General features: G+C 35.1%; 1 protein-coding gene across 1 annotated transcript in view; it reads left to right on the plus strand.

Moving 5' to 3' along the window:
* Positions 1-1,374: 1,374 nt before the first annotated feature.
* trpc7b (transient receptor potential cation channel, subfamily C, member 7b) overlaps positions 1,375-19,083 on the plus strand; it is a 198,875-nt gene continuing 181,166 nt past the window's right edge. The window contains exons 1-3 of the mRNA XM_056472900.1: positions 1,375-1,513; positions 14,451-14,608; positions 17,038-17,220. Of these exons, the coding sequence (XP_056328875.1) occupies positions 1,375-1,513; positions 14,451-14,608; positions 17,038-17,220 (480 nt within the window). The remainder of the gene's footprint in view (positions 1,514-14,450; positions 14,609-17,037; positions 17,221-19,083) is intronic.

Genomic DNA, 19,083 nt, shown 5'->3' on the forward strand with positions numbered 1-19,083 from the left:
ACAATTATAAATATGCATATAATAAATAATACTGCTAATAATAATAACATTATAAAAAAGCAAATTGTCAAGAATAAACTGAAAAAGCCCCCCCGAGATGAAGAAGGCATGAAAGTATGGTTTTTATATTTATGTAGGCTAGAAAATAATATTTTTTTGTAATATTTTAATCTTTTATATTTATATCCTATATATATCCTTATTATATCCTATATAAATATCCTTAATATTTTAATCTTTTATATTTATATCCTATATATATCCTTATTATATCCTATATAAATATCCTTAATATTTTAATCTTTTATATTTATATCCTATATATATCCTTATTATATCCTATATAAATATCCTTAATATTTTAATCTTTTATATTTATATCCTATATATATCCTTATTATATCCTATATAAATATCCTTAATATTTTAATCTTTTATATTTATATCCTATATATATCCTTATTATATCCTATATAAATATCCTTAATATTTTAATCTTTTATATTTATATCCTATATATATCCTTATTATATCCTATATAAATATCCTTAATATTTTAATTCTTTTTCATACGTAAAGATATTTGCGTATTGCTCTACATGTTGTGTGTATTAAGCAGTGTGTAAGCAAGGCGCACAACTAACGCGCTCTGCGCTGGACTATAGATCTGATTTGTTCTGGTCTATAGAACAGTCTATTATAGTTCCTCAAAATTGCAACGCACCAGCAATGCTCCTCAACACGCCTACTTTTTTAGATCAGAACGCCTATGGGTGCACATATGAGTGCAAATGCATTTGCTATTTAAACAGCGTGGTGCAAAACGTCACAACGACTCCAAGCCAAGCTGAAACTAGCAAAAAACAATTGCGTTGCGCCGTGCGCTGCATTGCGCTGGGTGTATGATAGGGCCTCCATTTTCATGGTTCAAGCTGAAATCTGGATAATCTGTAAGTAGTTTTTTTTGGTCAGATGTTTCACCTTGAATGCAGACAATAAAAAACAGCCGTAGTCACAGATGAACAATATCTGTAGTAAATATACAGCTGTGAGTTCTCTATGGGGATTTCTATCGGCGGAAGTAGCGATACACTGCGTGGAGTGAAACCGGAAACCATGTGATGTCTATTGTGTTGTTTCAGCTCACTTTGGTTTATTTGTTTTGAGTGTAGGATGTTCGCAGTTGTTTCTGCATCCTCCTCATCTTGGATCTGCAGAGATGAGGCCTGCGGTCCATTGCTTTGTCAAATCCAATCATTCTCTGCTTCTTTCCACCCTGTAAAAACGGGAATTTACTCCCCAACCTCATAAAAACTGTCAGGTTTTGCGTCTCTCCGCTAATTCCTGCTGAAGTGCTTCACATTTAAGGGCCATATGGGTGCACAGATAGTCTCGTCTCCACAAGTGGCTTCTGATGGAAACAAACAGGGCTTTTATCCTGCTGAAAACAGACTGGAGGCAAATCAGCGTAGACTCAGACATTCCACGTGTTTCCAGACTCCAGTTGCCATCGGTAACATGACATCTGTTGCCCGTGGCGATGAGACGGATGGAATGCAGTGGTTTTTCTGAGCAGGATTAATGCAGGATTGTAGGGGATGTTCATTAGAGCAGGAGGCAGGACGGGTTTTAAGATGATCCTGCAGCACAGAATGGAGGAAATTACTGCTCTCGTGCTACCCTGAATGTCAGCAGTTTTCTTTCCTTTAGAATTTTCCATTAGAATTTGAGACGTTTAAATTAGGTTCAGTAACTTGAAGGTATTACAGTGCTCATATTATGTATTTATTAAAGGTTATATTTGAAAACGAGTGTTCAGTGTAGCTGTGTGCGCATGTCGGAGCTCTTCAGAGTTTTAAAGCTCAAAGTGCTCGACAGATATTTATTGTTTCTAAAAGAGGAAGTGAAAAGGAGCTGACGAAAGGAGTCGTCAGCATTTTCAGGACAATTGCAGCTTTTGTTAAATCGCAAGTTTGTCTTGTGTTGTTTTCTTTTTGTGTGTTTTTGTTTTATTTTGTTTTTAGTTGTGTTTTTGGTTTTGCTTTGCTTTGTGTTTGTATTGTTTTGTTTTCATTTCATTTTTCCCTTTTTCCTTTTCTTTTGTGTTCGTTTTCTTTTTGTTTTGTGGTTTATTTTCATTTCGTTTTCATTTCGTTTTGTTTTCCTTGTCCTTTTCTTTTTTTGTTTTGTTTTGTTTTGTTTTTTGTTTTCATTTCATTTTGTTTTCTTTTTCCTTTTGTTCTCCTTTTTGTTTTTGTTTCCTTTTTGTTTTTATTTAGTTTTTTTGTTTTGTTTTGTGTGTTTTTTTCATTTCTTTTTTGTATAGTTTCTCTTTTCTTTTTCTATTGGTTTTGTTTTGTTTTTGTTTTCATTTCATTTTCTTTTTTTATTTTATTTTCCTTTTTGTTTTATTTCATTTTCGTTTTGCTTTATTTTCCTCTTCTTTTTTCATGTTGTTTTTGATTTGTTTTCTTTTTGTTTTCAGTTGTTTTTTTCCCCCTTTTGTCTTTGCTTTCTTTTTGTTTTGTGGTTTGTTTTTATTTCGTTTTTGTGTTTTGCTTTGCTTTGTTTCTTTTCTTTTCATTTTGTTCTTTTTGTTTAGTTTTCTTTTTTTTGTTCTTTTTGTTTTATTGTTCATTTTCTTTTTTTTTCTTTTTGTTTTGTTTGACTGTGTTTATTTGTTTTTGTGTGTTTTGTTTCATTTTGTTTTGTTTTGTTTTGTTGTGCTTTTTTGTTTTTGTGTGTTTATTTAGATTTTTTGTTTTGTTTTGTGTTTTTTCATTTCTTTTTTTGTATAGTTTCTCTTTTCTTTTTCTATTGGTTTTGTTTTGTTTTTGTTTATATTTAATTTTGTTTGTTTTTTATTTTATTTTCCTTTTTGTTTTTATTTCCTTTTTGTTTTGTTTTGTGGTTTGTTTTTATTTCATTTTCGTTTTGTTTTGTTTTCCTCTTCTTTTTTCATGTTGTTTTTGATTTGTTTTCTTTTTGTTTTCAGTCGTTTTTTTCCCCGTTTTGTTTTTGTTTTGTGGTTTGTTTTTATTTCGTTTTTGTGTTTTGCTTTGTTTTGTTTCTTTTCTTTTCTTTTCTTTTTTTGTTTCTTTTTGTTTTATTGTTCACTTTCTTTTATTTTTCATTTTGATTTGTTTTACTGTGTTTATTGTTTTCGTGTGTTTTGTTTTGTTTTGTTGTGTTTTTATTTTGTTTAGTTTCCTTTTTCTTTTTCTTTTTGTTTTGTTGTGTGTGTGTGTGTGTGTGTGTGTGTGTGTGTGTGTGTGTGTGTGTGTGTGTGTGTGTGTGTGTGTGTGTTGGTGATGTTTTTGTGTGTTTTTATTTTGTTTTCGTTTGTTGTTTTGTCTAGTTTTTTGTTTTTGTGTGTTATTTTTCCTTTGTCAACTTTTATCTTACCTGTAAATTACAGGCATGAATGGCAGAAGTTTATATTCATAATTAAGTAGATTTAAGTACATTTATTTTCCAAGTGACTTTTAGTTAAATAAAAAGCTATTTAACTATTTAGTGTTAAAAACCGTCTAATACAATTAAATCTATTATACTTTTTAAAAATGGATTAAAAAAAAATCTGCTTATTCAAAGCTACAACAAAACAAAAATATCATTTTAAAATGTTCAATGAACTGATTTCTTCTTTCTCTTGACTGATTTTTGTGGCAAACTCTTATAATGTTTTTATACAGCACTAAATAAGTAAATATAAAAGAAGAATAAATAATATGTAAAGGAGTACAAATAAACTTGCAGTGAGGTAAAAAGCGTGTGGAATTGAAAATGATTGACGTTGTTCAACACATTGGAGTGATTCCGTTGTAGACGTAGTTGTCTGTAATTGAACATCACTCTGATTAATTATATTAATTATATAACATTGAGGCTGTAATGGAAAATCCACAGGAGTTACAGTCATATAGTGAAAGCTGAAAGCAACTGTGCTGAGTGCTTATAATGGAGGAGGAGAAATTAAATTGCTATTGTCTGAATATAGTCACATTTATTCACTTCACAGACGCTCCGATGCAACTTACAAACGAGAACACAAGGCATTTATCATACTATAAATGATTAATCTGACTCTCCAGAGTAGAACAACAGTGGAAAGATTTATGTTATGAGTACAAATGAGTAAAGTGCTGTTGTAGTAACATCTCATGCCTGAGTTTAAACAAGAGTGATTGTGTTTTTACAGCAATGCACTTTACTTTTAAATCTTATGAGCCATAAAATAAGACCGTGAGTTTCAGACTATTTATATATATTTATGGAATATTTCAACATTTATTATAAATGATCATTCATACAGTTGAAAGGAAAATTGATAACCTTTCTGTGATATTGTAACCACAAGAAGAGTCAGGTGATAACAGAAAGAGGATCTCTAACAGCTTTATTCAGAGTCATCAGACAGGCAATGGTCAAACAGGAGCAAACGGGTACACACAAGGAAATTCAGAAGCATAGTAAGGTCACAGGCAAATGGTTGAAAGGGGTGTCTGACAACATAAACGTGAACAAGGCAGGGATCAAACATGGAGAGACTAAAGAAGGAAAACCCTTTATAATGTTACAGGGTGTAAATCAACAAGACTCAGCAATGTGTGTGACAAAGTGAGCAGTCTATATAGTCTGAGTAATCAGATCTTGAGCAATTCCAGCTGTGTGTGTGTAATCAAAGGAGAGCCGGAACAGGTGTGTGTTTGGTGCATGACGGGAGTTGTAGTACATATCTTGACAGGATTGAAAGTCCGGGTGAATTTTTACCAGCTATCTGCAAGCTTGGATAATAATAATAATAATAATAATAATAATAATAATAATAATAATAATAATAATAATAATAATAATAATAAGAAGAAGAAGAAGAAGAAGAATAATAATAATAATTTAGTGAAATATTTTACTTTTTTCCTCAAATGATGTATAACAGAGAGAAAACACATTTCTAATCATAATAGTTTTAATAACTCATTTCTAATAACTGATTTATTTTATCTTTTCCATGATGACAGTACATTTGACTAGATATTTATCAAGATACTAGTATACAGCTTAAAGTGACATTTACAGGCTTAACTAGGTTAATTTGGTGAAGTAGGCAAGTTTGATTAATTAGGCAATGTCTGGACAACAGTGATTGGTTCTGTAGACAATCAAAAATATATATATAATTTCTAAAAGGGTATATTAATATTCATCTTGGTGGTTTTTACATAAAAAATGTATATATATATATATATATATATATATATATATATATATATATATATATATATATATATATATATATATATTGCATTGTAAGTGTGTTTGTTTTAAAGCATCATACACGTGTATTGGAGCAGCATGGTGGCTCAGTGGTTAGCACTGCAGCCTCACAGCAAGAAGGTTGCTGGTTCGAGTCCCAGCTGGGGAGGGGACATGTTCTCATGTTCTCCCTGTGTTGGCGTGGGTTTCCTCTGGATGCTCCAGTTTCCCACACATGCATTATACAGTAGGTGAATTGAGTAAGCCGTAGTGTATGTGTGTGAATGTGAGAGTGTATGGGTTTTTCCCAGTACTGGGTTGCGGCTGGATGGGCATCCGCTGTGTAAAACATATGCTGGAATAGTTGGCGATTCATTCCGCTGTGGCGTCCCCTGAAATAGAGACTAAGCCAAAGGAAAATGAATAAATGAATGAAATGTGTGTTGTTGAGCTCTTCACAATAGTCCAGTGAAAAGGGCAAATCTGTTATACAGCTTTAGCTATCAGTCATTCACACACACACACACTCTCAAGTGTGTGATGGCATTGTTTTCATCGTTTGACATTTTCATATCCACTCCATCATCATATGCTAAACAGAGAGAGCCGCTAATAGAAAGAGCTGTCGCGTAAACAAATCACGGGAAGACTAATGGACAGTCCAGGAGATCAGTCAAAGCTGTTTTCATCAGATAAAGCCAACCTGTGGTTTGTTTTAACTAATAAAAACCAGTTAGCACTGTGGCCTCACAGCAAGAAGGTCGCTGGTTCAAGTCTCGGCTGGGTCAGTTGGCATTTCTGTGTGGAGTTTGCATGTTCTCCCCGTGTTGGTGTGGGTTTCCTCCTGGTGCTCTGGTTTCCCCCACAAGTCCAAACACATGCGCTATTGGTGAATTGGATAAACAAAAGTGTGTATGGGTGTGCAGCCGGAAGGGCATCCGTTGTGTAAAACATATGCTGGAATAGTTGGCGGTTCATTCTGCTGTGGCGACCCCTGATGAATAAGGGACTAAGCTAAAGGAAAATAAAGGAATACATCACCCTTTTAAATTATAAGTCTGTTAAGACATGGTGTCAGATTTACTGGCCACCCAATGGATAATAGCACAATAATAAGATCTAGTATTAAATTCTAACTCATTATCTGCATTACAGTGATTTAATGGCCCGTTTCCACTGAGTGGTACGGTACGGTACGGTTTGGTACGCTTTTATAGCCGTTTCCACTGTCAAAAGGCGTACCAAACCGAACCTACCGTACCACTTTTTCAGCACCCTTTCGAAAGGGTACCAAACACAAGAAAGGGTACCAAAAGGCGGAGCCACACACGCAGCTGAACGCTATTGGTTTACAGAGATACGTCATTCGCTTATGCAACAAGCCAGAATGAAAACAAAAAACCCGCCATGTTTAAAATACACAGCGAGAGATTAAAGCGGAATTATAAATACATATAATAACGAGCCATGGTCGATCTGGGCTCAAACAAACCTTGTCGTCGTCTTGATGAGCAGCCACAAAGCCATGAAGTAGAGCAGATTTACCCTGTGCCCCGTAGTTTTTTACGAGCCAGTCTGAGGCGCGAGCGGTTTCGCTTTCTTGCTTGCGCTCGCGTGCGTCTAACATTATATCTGAAATAACAAACTTCTTGAGCTGATGATAATAACCTGCGCTTGATTATTGACGTGCTTTTGAAACCCGATCCTGTCAGACACTGACAAACGCGAGAGTGAAGCGTGAAGAAACAAAGGAGAAGCCGGAAAAAAAAGGAGCACATTATTATTCAGCAAACATGAACAAAATGCCATGTATAACTAACTTATTATCTTCACATTTTGGACTAATATGAACCGGGAATGACGGAATTACTGTCTAACAGAGGCTACATGTGCTGCCGAAGATTACAGACACAGATGAGAGGTGGCACTGACTGTAGGCTATATTTTGTGTTGTGTTGAATCTAAATACTGGTGAAATGTCTGCTATATGTAGTTCTTCTGTAGTTGGTAACATATCGGAGACTGTAAGGGGCTGTATGTGTTTATATATGTTCATTTATTTAGTTATTTAATATAATTACAGACGTTACAGTAGGCTGTTTCGCACTGTCATTGAGCTGCAGTTATAATCAACTCATATTCATTGAAAAGTTAGTAATAAACATTTCTACACAAGTATTTATGTGTGTAAAGCATCTGTTTTATGAGAAGTGCTTCTCATATGATATGTAAGTGACCTGTACAGCTTTATTGTAGACATTTCCTCGAGTGAGAATGACGTCGACTGAAACTTTCTGTCGTACACCACGCCCATCAAAAGGGTACCCTTGTTAGTGGAAACGCAAGCCTGATAATGGTGACCCGTACCAGACCGAACCGTACCGTACCAGTCAGTGGAAACGAGCCATAAGAGATCATCTTTAAGACAGGACTTTCTGCATGAAATTTGGACAAAATTTATCCTAAAATGAAAGAGAAACACAGGTTTATGAATACCTCCTCGTGTACAGGAGTAGAGGTGAATGAGTTGGCAGAGAAGCTGACTTAAACTTGCTCTGAGAAACCCTGTTGCTGTCAAACACTAGCCCCTTTCACACATACAGACCTTTCCGGAAAATTAATTACGTGTGAACAGGCTCTTTTTGAAAGTACCGGTATATTCGTTCCGGCTATTTTCCGGAAAGAGAAGTTGTAACATTACCAGTAATTTGCCGGAAAGCTGCGCTGTGTGAACGCAGATGGAAGATTTCCGGAAAGAGCGCGTTCACGTCTAGAACACGCTGACGTAAGATGTCTACTTTAGCCAATCAGAACACTCAGACGCATTCAAGTTTGCTTGGTTTGTCAGAATAAAAGCTTGTGAACGTTTTCCCAGACACATTTAGCTGCTAGATGCTAGTCAGATAACATTTCTATGTTCCTCCTTAATGCCTACTGTGTAAATAATTATCCATAAAACGCTTATGATAAGCCGTTGTTTGTTTACCTTCAAGCTCTGCCGTGTGTGCACGTAAAGCAGCCCGTGAGCGCCAGCACACACACATATTATGAACATCTCGACATTTCTTTATGCTTTCATCAAAGTTGTTCACAACACTGATCCATCCACAGAGTTTATAATGTAGTCAAATGTTTACAAATACAAGCACAACCGTTTAGAGGTCATACAAACTATACCTATTACAACTCCAGTGAACCAATAGGATCCTAAGCAGACCCAATTGTCAGGGGGGACCTGATTTCTCATGACACCGGCCCACCGGGAATTCTCCCGGTCCTCACAATTAGCCAATCCGGGCCTGCCTCTGGCTACCGTCAGTCTCACACTAATCTTCCACTTTTTCTGAAAGTCTTAATAACACCATCATGGAGTTTTGTCACTGCGCTCTAACTGTACACAACTATGACGCCTTTCACTATAGAGAAACCCGGAGATATGAAAAGGGTCTATAGTCCTATTGATGGAACGCTTGCGAAGAAATTTGATGCTCCCTTATTATCAAAATACAAAATACAGTATTTTATCCTGATGCGTGTTGCAGCTGCTGTATTTTGTAGTTTATTTTGATGCACTTAAAATTGAAGTATTAGGTCTTTTATTTTAAGATACACTTCAATGTATTTTTGCCCATCCCTGCGTGTGCACCCTGTCATCTTCCAGTGTGTGAACAGATAAGCTTAGACTGCTGGAAAACACACACACCCACACACACACACACACACACACACACACACACACACACACACACACACACACACACACACACACACACACACACACACACAGCTGCAGGCGTTTGTAAAACCGCATCAGTTTCTCAATGTTCTCTGTGCTCCCAGCAGATCTGCTCAACACTCTAATGTACAGCAGATAAAGCTTTACCAGGTGAACAGAAGCTGCCAGAACACTAGAGCTGCTTCCAGCCCAATGACATCAAACATGACTGCAGAAATAAACAGAGTGCTGTACATTACTGAACACCTGAAAGCTGTAAAAACAGTATTGCCTAATTATGGTTATTATTTGATTGATTGATTGATTGATTGATTGATTGATTGATTGATTGATTGATTGATTGATAAATGTATTTGTTAGTTTGTTCGTTCCTTTGTTGATTGATTAATGGGTTCATTTGTTGGTTGATTGATTGGTTCATTTATTTAATTAAGTGATTGGTTGATTAATTGATTTGTTGGTTGGTTGATTCAATTATTGGTTGAATAATTGGTTCATTTGTTGATTAATTGATTGATTCATTAATTTGTTGGTTGTTTGGTTCAGTCATTGGTTAATTGATTGGCTGATTGATTCTTTTGTTGGTTCATTCTTTGATTGATTGATTGGTTCATTTGATGATAGATTGATTGATTGGTCCATTTGTTGGTTGGTTGGTTGATTGATTGATTGATTGATTGATTGATTGATTGAATCATTCATTTATTGGTCGATTATTCGGTTCATTCATTGGTTGGTTGATTGATTGCTTGCTTGCTTGCTTGATTGATTCATTGGTTGAATCAATGTTTTGTTGTTTGTTAAATGGTTCATTCGGTGATTGATTGCATTCGTTCATTCATTCATTTATTCATCTGTTGGTTGATTGGTTCGTTCGGAGATTGATTAATACATTAATTCATTCATTTGTTTGTTGATGGGTTCATTCAATGGTTGATTGGTTCATTCTTTTGATTGATTGTTTTATTGATAGATTCATTGATTGATTGATTGATTCATTCATTAATTGATTGATTAGTTCATTTATTGGTTGTTTGGTTAATTAATTGGTTAATTTGTGGATTGATTGGTTGATAGATTGGTTGATTAGTTAATTCAATGATTGATTGATTAATTGGTTGATTGGTTTATTCGGTGATTGATGCATTCATTCATTCATTCATTTGTTGGTGGATTTATTGGTTGGTTGGTTGGTTGGTTCATTTAATTGGTTGATTGTTTGATTAATAGATTAATTGATTCATTGGTTCATTAATTCATTCATTGGTTGATTGATTGGTTAGCTAATTGATTGGTTAGTTGATTAATTGGTTCATTTGTTGATTGATCGATTCATTCATTCATTCATTCATTGGTTCATTCGGTGATTGATTGATTCATTCATTCATTGGTTAATTGATTAATTGGTTGGTTAGTTCATTAATTAGTTCCTTTATTGATTCATTCATAACGTTCATTTGGTGATTGATTCATTAAGTTGTTGGTTAATTAGTTCTTTTGGTGAATGATTGATGCGTTGATTCATTCATTTGTTGGTGGATTTTTTGGTTGGTTGATTGGTTCATTCATTTGATTGATTGTCTGATTGATAGATACATTGATTCATTCATTGTTTGATTGGTTGGTTGATTAATTGGTTCATTTGTTGATTTGATTGATTGATTCATTCATTCATTCATTTGTTGGTTGATTGATTGGTTCATTCAGTTATTGATTGATTGATTGATTGATCGATTGATTGATTGATTGATTGATTCATTCATTCATTCATTAGTTGGTTGGTTGGTTGATTAATTGGCTCATTCATTCATTGGTTGACTGATTGGTTCATTTGGTGATTGATTGATTGACTGATTGATTTATTTATTGATTAATTGGTTGATTGGTTTATACATTGATTGTTTGATTCATTCATTTATTGATTCATTTACTCATTGGTTCATTCATAATTTGCTTTATAATAAAAGAATAATGAAGAAGTAATAATGTCTAAATGAATGATTGCAAGGGTTATAGATTTCTAAATGAATAAGGCAATTTGAGCATTGTTTGTCAACTGTAATTGCTCTGAATGTTACTTTGGTTCATGAATATCCATAAAAACAAGACTGCCTCGATATTTGAGCATAATAGTAATAGTGACTCAATAATAAAACTGCCATATGAGGAAAAATTACAGTACAATACTCCAACTTTGTGTTGAATTTAATAATCCCAAGTTTGCCTCCTATATTGACCCTACAGATTGTCATGGGTAAAAAAGTGCTATAATACATTATTGATTACAGTAATAACTCATTTTTACATCTGATGAAGAAGTTTGAGCGTGGTTTGCCTCTTATTAAAAGCAAAACAAACAACAGCATTAAATACAGAATATAACTAATGTGTTGTAGCAATATTGCACAGACACAAGATAAACAGAGCTTATTAATCAGGGGTTGTGGCAGTTTCTCTGTTCATTTTTAATTGTTTAATGACCTGATCAGCTTTATTTCAGATTTTTGTTGCTAAATCTGCTTTCTCGCACCATCGATTCAGCATCTTGTCCACAAACAGCCCCAATTAGCAGTACGTCCAGCTTCTGTTTCTAATGTTTACATGACTCACAGTACACTCACTTCATGTCAAGATGTTTTTTTCTATTCTACCCTCTCCAGAATTTTCCATCAGAGGGTTTTTGTGTAGTTATGCTTGGCTGTTTTGGCTCTTTAAAGTCTGTTTGTTTAGTCTGGATTAAAATCCGGTATTTTTCATCCAGACTCGATGTGTATTTCAGCTCTTTGGAAGCAGATCATTTAAATTAAAGAAGACAATCTCAATGCAGAAATATACAAAGACTGTAATAAACAATATTGTAACATTGGCAAAATGATAACTATTAATTTACTATTATTGACCATCACACTGCAAAAAATAAACAGATTTTTGTAAAATTAAGAATCTACATTTGCTTGAGAAGCGAAATGGTTAACTTTAACAATCAGTCTGTAATTAAACAATTCTTTGGGATCAAGTTTTTGTGCGTGTGCGCGTGTGTGTGTGGGTGTGTGTGGGTGTGGGTGTGTGTGGGTGTGTGTGTGTGTGTGTGTGTGTGTGTGTGTGTGCGTGTGTTCTTTTTGTCTTTTTTGTATGTTAATAAGGCTTAATATTAGCTAGTCTTAAAGGGACAGTTATGAAAATGGCAATTCTGCCATCAAGGTCACTCAGTAATTGGTTCATTGATTGATTGACTGATTAATTCGATAATTCATTCATAGATTGGTTGATTAATTTATTCATTCATAAATTGAGTCATTGATTCTTTCATTCATTCATAGATTGATTTACTGATTCATTTTTTGTTTGATTTATTGATTGATTCACTCACAGAATGATTGATCGACTGATTAATTCGATAATTCATTCATATATTGATTGATTAATTTATTCATTCATAAATTGATTCATTGGTTCTTTCATTTATTCATAAGTTGATTCACTGATTCGTTTTTTGTTTGATTTATTGATTAATTCACTGATAGTTTGATTGATTGACTGATTGATTCATAAGTTGATTTGTTTACTCATTCATATATTGATTGATTATTCAGTAATTGATTGATTGATTGATTAATTCAGTAATTGGTTCATTGATTGATTGGTAGATTGACTCATTCAGTCATAGAATGATTGATTGACTGATTATTTCATAGATTCATTGATTGATTCATTCTTTTATTCATACATAGATTGATTAATTAATTCATGTATTCCTAAATTGATTCATTAATTCTTTCATTCATAGATTGATTCACTGATTCACTTTTTATTTGATTTATTGATTAATTCAGTCATAGTTTAATTGATTGATTGATTGATTGACTGATTGATTGATTGATTGATTGATTGATTTATAGGTTGATTCAATTACTCATTTATATATTGATTGATTAATTCAGTAATTGATTCATTGATTGATTGGTTGATTGACTCATTCAATCAGAGAATGATTAATTGACTGATTAATTAATAGATTCATTGATTGATTCATTCTTTTATTCATACTTAGATTGATTGATTACTATAATTCTTTCATTCATAAATTGATTAATTGATTTTTTACATTCATTCATAGATTGATTCACTGATTAGTTTTTTGTTTGATTTAGTGATTCACTCAAAGATTGATTGATTGATGGATTGATTAATTGATTGATTAATAGGTTGATTCATTTACTCATTCATATATTGATTGATTAATTCCATAATTGATTCATTGCTTGGTTGGTTGATTGACTCGTTCAATCATAGAATGATTGATTGACTGATTAATTCAATAATTAATTCATAGATTGATTGATTAATTCATTCATTTATTCCAAAATTTTATCATTCATTCATAGATTTGTTCACTGATTCATTATTTGTTTGATTTATTGATTGATTCACTCATAGATTGATTGATAGACTGATTGATTGATTCATATGTTGATTTATTTAATCATTCATATATTGATTAAATCAGTAATTGAATCACTCATACATTCATTTATTGATTGATTCATTCATTCATTCATTTATTCTTTCATTCATAGATTGATTCACTGATTCATTTTTTGTTTGATTTATTGATTGATTTACTCAGATTCATTGATTGACTGATTGCTTGATTCATTCATTCATTCATAGGTTGATTCATTTATTGATTCATAGATTGATTGATTAATTCATTCATTTATTCATAAATTGATTAATTGATTCTTTCATTCATTTATAGATTAATTGATTGATTGATTGATTGATTGATTGATTGATTGATTGATTGATTGATTGATTGATTGACTCATTCCTTAATTCATTCAAGAAATTTTTGTTTGATTTATTGATTGATTCACTAGATTGATTGATTGACTGATTCATTCATTCATTCATGCTTAGGAAGATTCATTTATTCATTCATATGTTGATTGATTCATTGATTGATTTGTTGATTGACTCATTTATTCATAGATAGATAGATTCATTCATTCAGTCGGGACTTAAACCAGTCAACCTAATAATTTTGACAAATTTAAGTGGATTGAACATAAAACAATTAAGCTGTGCCCAAAAGCTTGAACAAGCAGCATCATAAATACCCTTCACTTTTGATCAATTTAACTTGTATATTCTGAAAACTATAAATCTTACAGACCACAGAGTGTTATAGTCTGTCATCGGTCAGCGTGTTTGACAGACTGAATCTCTCCGAAGCAAGCAAATCCATCTGTGTGTCTTGATCCGTGAGCGTGGAGCTGCTTAAATCTCGAACTGTGAAAATGTTCAGAGTTTATCCAGACAGAGCTTGATTATTCCCGTGTCTTAGAGAAATGGCTCGTGCTTCAGACACACACACACACACACACACACACACATACACTGTATGAAGGGACTGGTGTGTAATGCTGAAACAGACCGACTGCTCATTATCTGCCAGATCAGCCATCGGCATCTGTTCCTCCTACAGACCTCAGATCAGTGTCAGGACTCAAGCTGTTGATGCGAAGGGGCCTGCCATGCTCAGAGAGCCTGATTCTGCAGACGGACAGACAGACTCCTCCACAAGATTATCTCTCCGACAGGCTTCTGGAATGGGTTTCTGCTGTGGTTGTGAATGATAATGTTTTCTGAGCTGAAGTTCAGCGAGTTTGATTTCCGATCACCAGCTTTATTTGTGTCAAAGATGTATTTGACTGGCTTTAAAGTCTTTGTGAAATCAACATTTGCAGTGTTTATTTTGGTAGATCAAATTATTATTCTTTAGGCGAACAATTAATCTGTGCAATTAAAATAAAAATGTTTGTTTTGGTCATCTTTAATCAAAGTCTGAGCATTTGCTTCTGCATTTGGAGTGCCGGTCCTTCTGTTGACGTCAGCCTGAGGGCTTCAATAGCATTCATTCATTCATTCGATCATTCATTTTCCTTCGGCTTAGTCTCTATTTCAGGGGTCGCCACAGCATATTTTTACACAGCAGATGCCCTTCCAGCCGCAACCCAGTACTGGGAAACACCCATACATTCTTACATTCACACTCATACACTATGGCCAATTTAGCTTACCCAAATTCCCTATAGGGCATGTGTTTGGACTGTGGGGTAAACCGGAGCACCCAGAGGAAACCCACACCAACACCGGGAGAACATGCAAACTCCACACAGAAATGATAACTGACCCAGCCGGGATTTGAACCAGCGACCTTCTTGCTGTGAGGCAACAGTGCTAACCCCTGCACCACGGCGCTTCAATAGCACCTGTATATTAATATTCATAGCCACGCCCCTCTTACATTAGTTTTGGAATGATGCTCAAAAGAAAGCTCCGCCCCCTACTCAATATTCCATTTTAGTTGGAAGTCCATCAACACACTGAGATAAGTCTCGGCCCCTTTAACCGACTTTAACTTGACTTAAACGCTTCCATAGTTTCATTTATGATTGATTTCTTTAAAGTGCCAACAAAACACAGGCAAATGTGTTATTTTTCTTTTCATTTTGCACTTTAAAATTGTTATTAGTTCACGTATTACAATTATTATAATTGTTTTATTTTATTTTATTTTTGGCGGCCCGGTGGCTCAGGGGTTGCACTGTGCCCTCACAGCAAGAAGGTCGCTAGTTCGAGTCCCGACTGGACCAGTTGGCATTTCTGTGTGGAGTTTGCATGTTCTCCCCGTGTTGGCGTGGGTTTCCTCCGGGGGCTCCGGTTTCCCCCACAGTCCATACACATGCGCTATAGGGAAATTGATGAACTAAACTGGCTGTAGTGTGTGTGTGTGAATGTGAGAGTGTATAGGTGTTTGCCAGTACTGGGTTTTGGCTAGAAGGGCATCCACTGTGTAAAATATACCAACATAGTTGGCAGTTCATTCCACTGTGGTGAACCCTGATAATCAAGCTGAAGGAAAATGAATGAATGAATGATATTTTTTATTTATGTTTATTTACAGGGTGGGCCATTTATATGGATGCACCTTAATAAAATGGGAATGGTTGGTGATATTAACGTCCTGTTTGTGGCACATTAGTATATGTGAGGGGGCAAACTTTTCAAGATGGGTGGTGATCATTTATTTGAATGGCTTATTCATTACATCATAGACATGTAGTTAATCCAAACGTGCAAGCCAAATCCAGCATTAATTGACGACGCTTTGAAGTGACGCTAAACGATACGAGGACGTGTCTTTGGTCCTCGAGTCTTTTCCTTGTGTCCAAGGAAAGGAAACGAGGATGCACAAATAAGAAATGAGAAGCACCCTATAAAGCTCTCAGAATATCCAACACGAATATCTTCTTGGATCCAACTTTTGTTTTTTTCAATAGGAAGAGGGTCATGTGACATATCAAACTTATTAGGAATTTCACAACAAAAACAATGATGTGCTTGGTTTTAATGTAACTTTATTCTTTCATGAGCCCCCTCACATATACTAATGTGCCACAAACTGGACGTTAATATCATCAACCATTCCCATTTTATTAAGGTGTATCCATATAAATGGCCCACCCTGTGTGTGTATATATATATATATATATATATTGCATCACTCAGATGAGCTGAAGCGAACCAAGATGCAGTTTATTTCATTTATCCAAGGTGAGCAAATACAAAATTAACAATAAATTGGCATTTTATGATACAAACATCAGCCATGAAACAAGAACTTTAAACGAGAACTAGTAATGGCTGCTTTCAAAACGGTTATGATCACCAGCAGTGTTGCCCTTGCAGACTGCTCGAGAACACTCCCTGCTATTCTACCGAACTACAAACCCCATCATGCCCTTCACTCACACACCTGTTTCAGTTCACCACCTGATTACACACATATTCAAACTTTCTTCTTTTCATTTTGCCCTGTAAAAATATATAAATAGGCAGATATGTTTTCTAGATTATCCTCACAGTGTAACCATGGTCATGTGATTTGATTGACAGGTGGGCGTGGCTCCCTTTTGATCTCTCTCTCCCTCTCTCTCTCCATCTCTCTCTCTCTCTCTCTCTCTCTCTCTCTCTCTCAGAATGACTACAGGAAATTGTCAATGCAATGTAAGGACTTTGTGGTTGGTGTTCTGGATCTCTGTCGGGACACAGAAGAAGTGGAGGCCATTCTGAATGGAGACGTGGACCAGAATCCCCCTGCAGAGCACCAGAGACCCTGCCTGAGCCGCATCAAACTGTCCATCAAATATGAAGTCAAGAAGGTCAGGACAGCCTCAATACACACAAACACAATAATAATGATCAGTTTTTAAAGGTCCCGTGACATTAAAATAACGTTTTTCAGATGTTAGTATCAGCATTGTTGTTTTTTTGGATATCTATTAACTAGTGTGCACTAAAACAGGGACAAAATTTATGATATAAAACTGATATAAATATGTCAAGCTTGTAGTTTGTCACTTCCGCATACGCTTTTTTCACGTCACCTCATACATCAGTTTCTCATCAAATCTTCCGACCAATCAAATGCTGTCTAATATCTGACATGCCCCACCCCCTTCTTCTTATTGGCCGTTCATTTGGTGTGCTTGAGCTTAACCACTCTCACTGGCAGAGCTGTGATAAAACAACGCTATTAGCTGTTTTTTTTTTTTTAAGGGAGGGGCTACACTATGCCCCGCCCTCTCTTTGTGTTTCGCTTGAGATTACGTCAAACTTTGTATAAAAATGCACATTTCAAAGCACTTCACAGGACCTAAGATATTTTCTCAAGCATCATTGATGTATTTATGTTAGCAGACTTTTATATGAACATTAAATCACACTTTGGTATTTTCTCAGAGATGTTTATAAATTAGATTCATTCTTATTACAATAACTACAGTTATTCATTCAAGATCTTTGACTTCTGGTGTTTAAATAACATTATTTGACATACAGAAGCAGATTTATTGTGCTTTTTATTGTGTATTGTGTTACCCTTTATTGCACAGATTAAATACGCTGATGCACATCTGACATTCCCCAAACATTAAGACATTACCAGCTTTGTTTGCTTGAAAGTTTTGTACACTTATAAATGCACAGGTCAAATATACTGATGCACATACAGTATAACATTAAAGGTGTGCCAGGTGTTTTCAGAGAGGCTAGCATTAGCAAGCTATACACAGTAGACTGACACTGAAGTCCTCCAGTCTGTGGTGTGTGTGTGTGTGTGTGTGTGTGTGTGTGTGTGTGTGTGTGTGTAAAGTGGTGTTGAGAGTCAGCAGTCAGCTCAGGCGGCCTGTGACGGAGTGGAGGAATCGTGAGGTTAGTAAGAGGTTTTCAAGTCTGAGTCTAATCAAGCATCTGAGCGCTTCTGTTCTTCACCTCAGATCAAATCCTGATTGTTCGACTGTGTCCCAGATGGAAACTCACTTCTCTGAATGCTAAAACATCCACAGCTTCCTCATAGTCTGACTCAAAACTCAAACTCCACAGACAATGAAGAACGTTGGCTCTGTAATCAGCAGTGAATCTTCAGCTGGAGCAGCGTTTACTACACAGAGTCATACTTCTCTGACAAGCTAAGCAAAATGTAATGCAGTATGATCATCTGATAGTCAAATCACTAATAATATTGATATTCATTGATATTGATATCTGCACACTCAGAAATAAAGGTGTATAATCTGTCACTGGGATGGTACCTTTTCAAAAAGTACACTTTTATACCATACAGGTGGACATAAGGGTACACCTTTGTACCTTTAATGTTCACTTTTGTACACCAAATCAGAAAAAAGTGATATTCCCCTTTATTTGTATAGCGCTTTTACAATGTAGATTGTTTCAAAACAGCTATAGCTATAGGTCATAGTAAATAGGAACAGTGTAGTTCAGTTTGTAGTGTTTAAGTTCAGTTCAGTTGAGCTCAGTTCAGTGTGGTTTAATAATCACTACTGAGAGTCCAAATACTGAAGAGCAAATCCAACGATGCGCAGCTCTACAGATCCTGAACCATGCAAGCCAGTGACGACAGCGGAGAGGGAAAAAAAACTTCACTAAAGGCGGAAGTGAAGAAAAAAAAACCTTGAGAGAAACCAGGCTCAGTTGGGCACGACCATTTTAATTTCTCCGCT

This window comes from Danio aesculapii, chromosome 14, assembly GCF_903798145.1.
Source record: "Danio aesculapii chromosome 14, fDanAes4.1, whole genome shotgun sequence".
Classification (NCBI taxonomy): domain Eukaryota; kingdom Metazoa; phylum Chordata; class Actinopteri; order Cypriniformes; family Danionidae; genus Danio; species Danio aesculapii.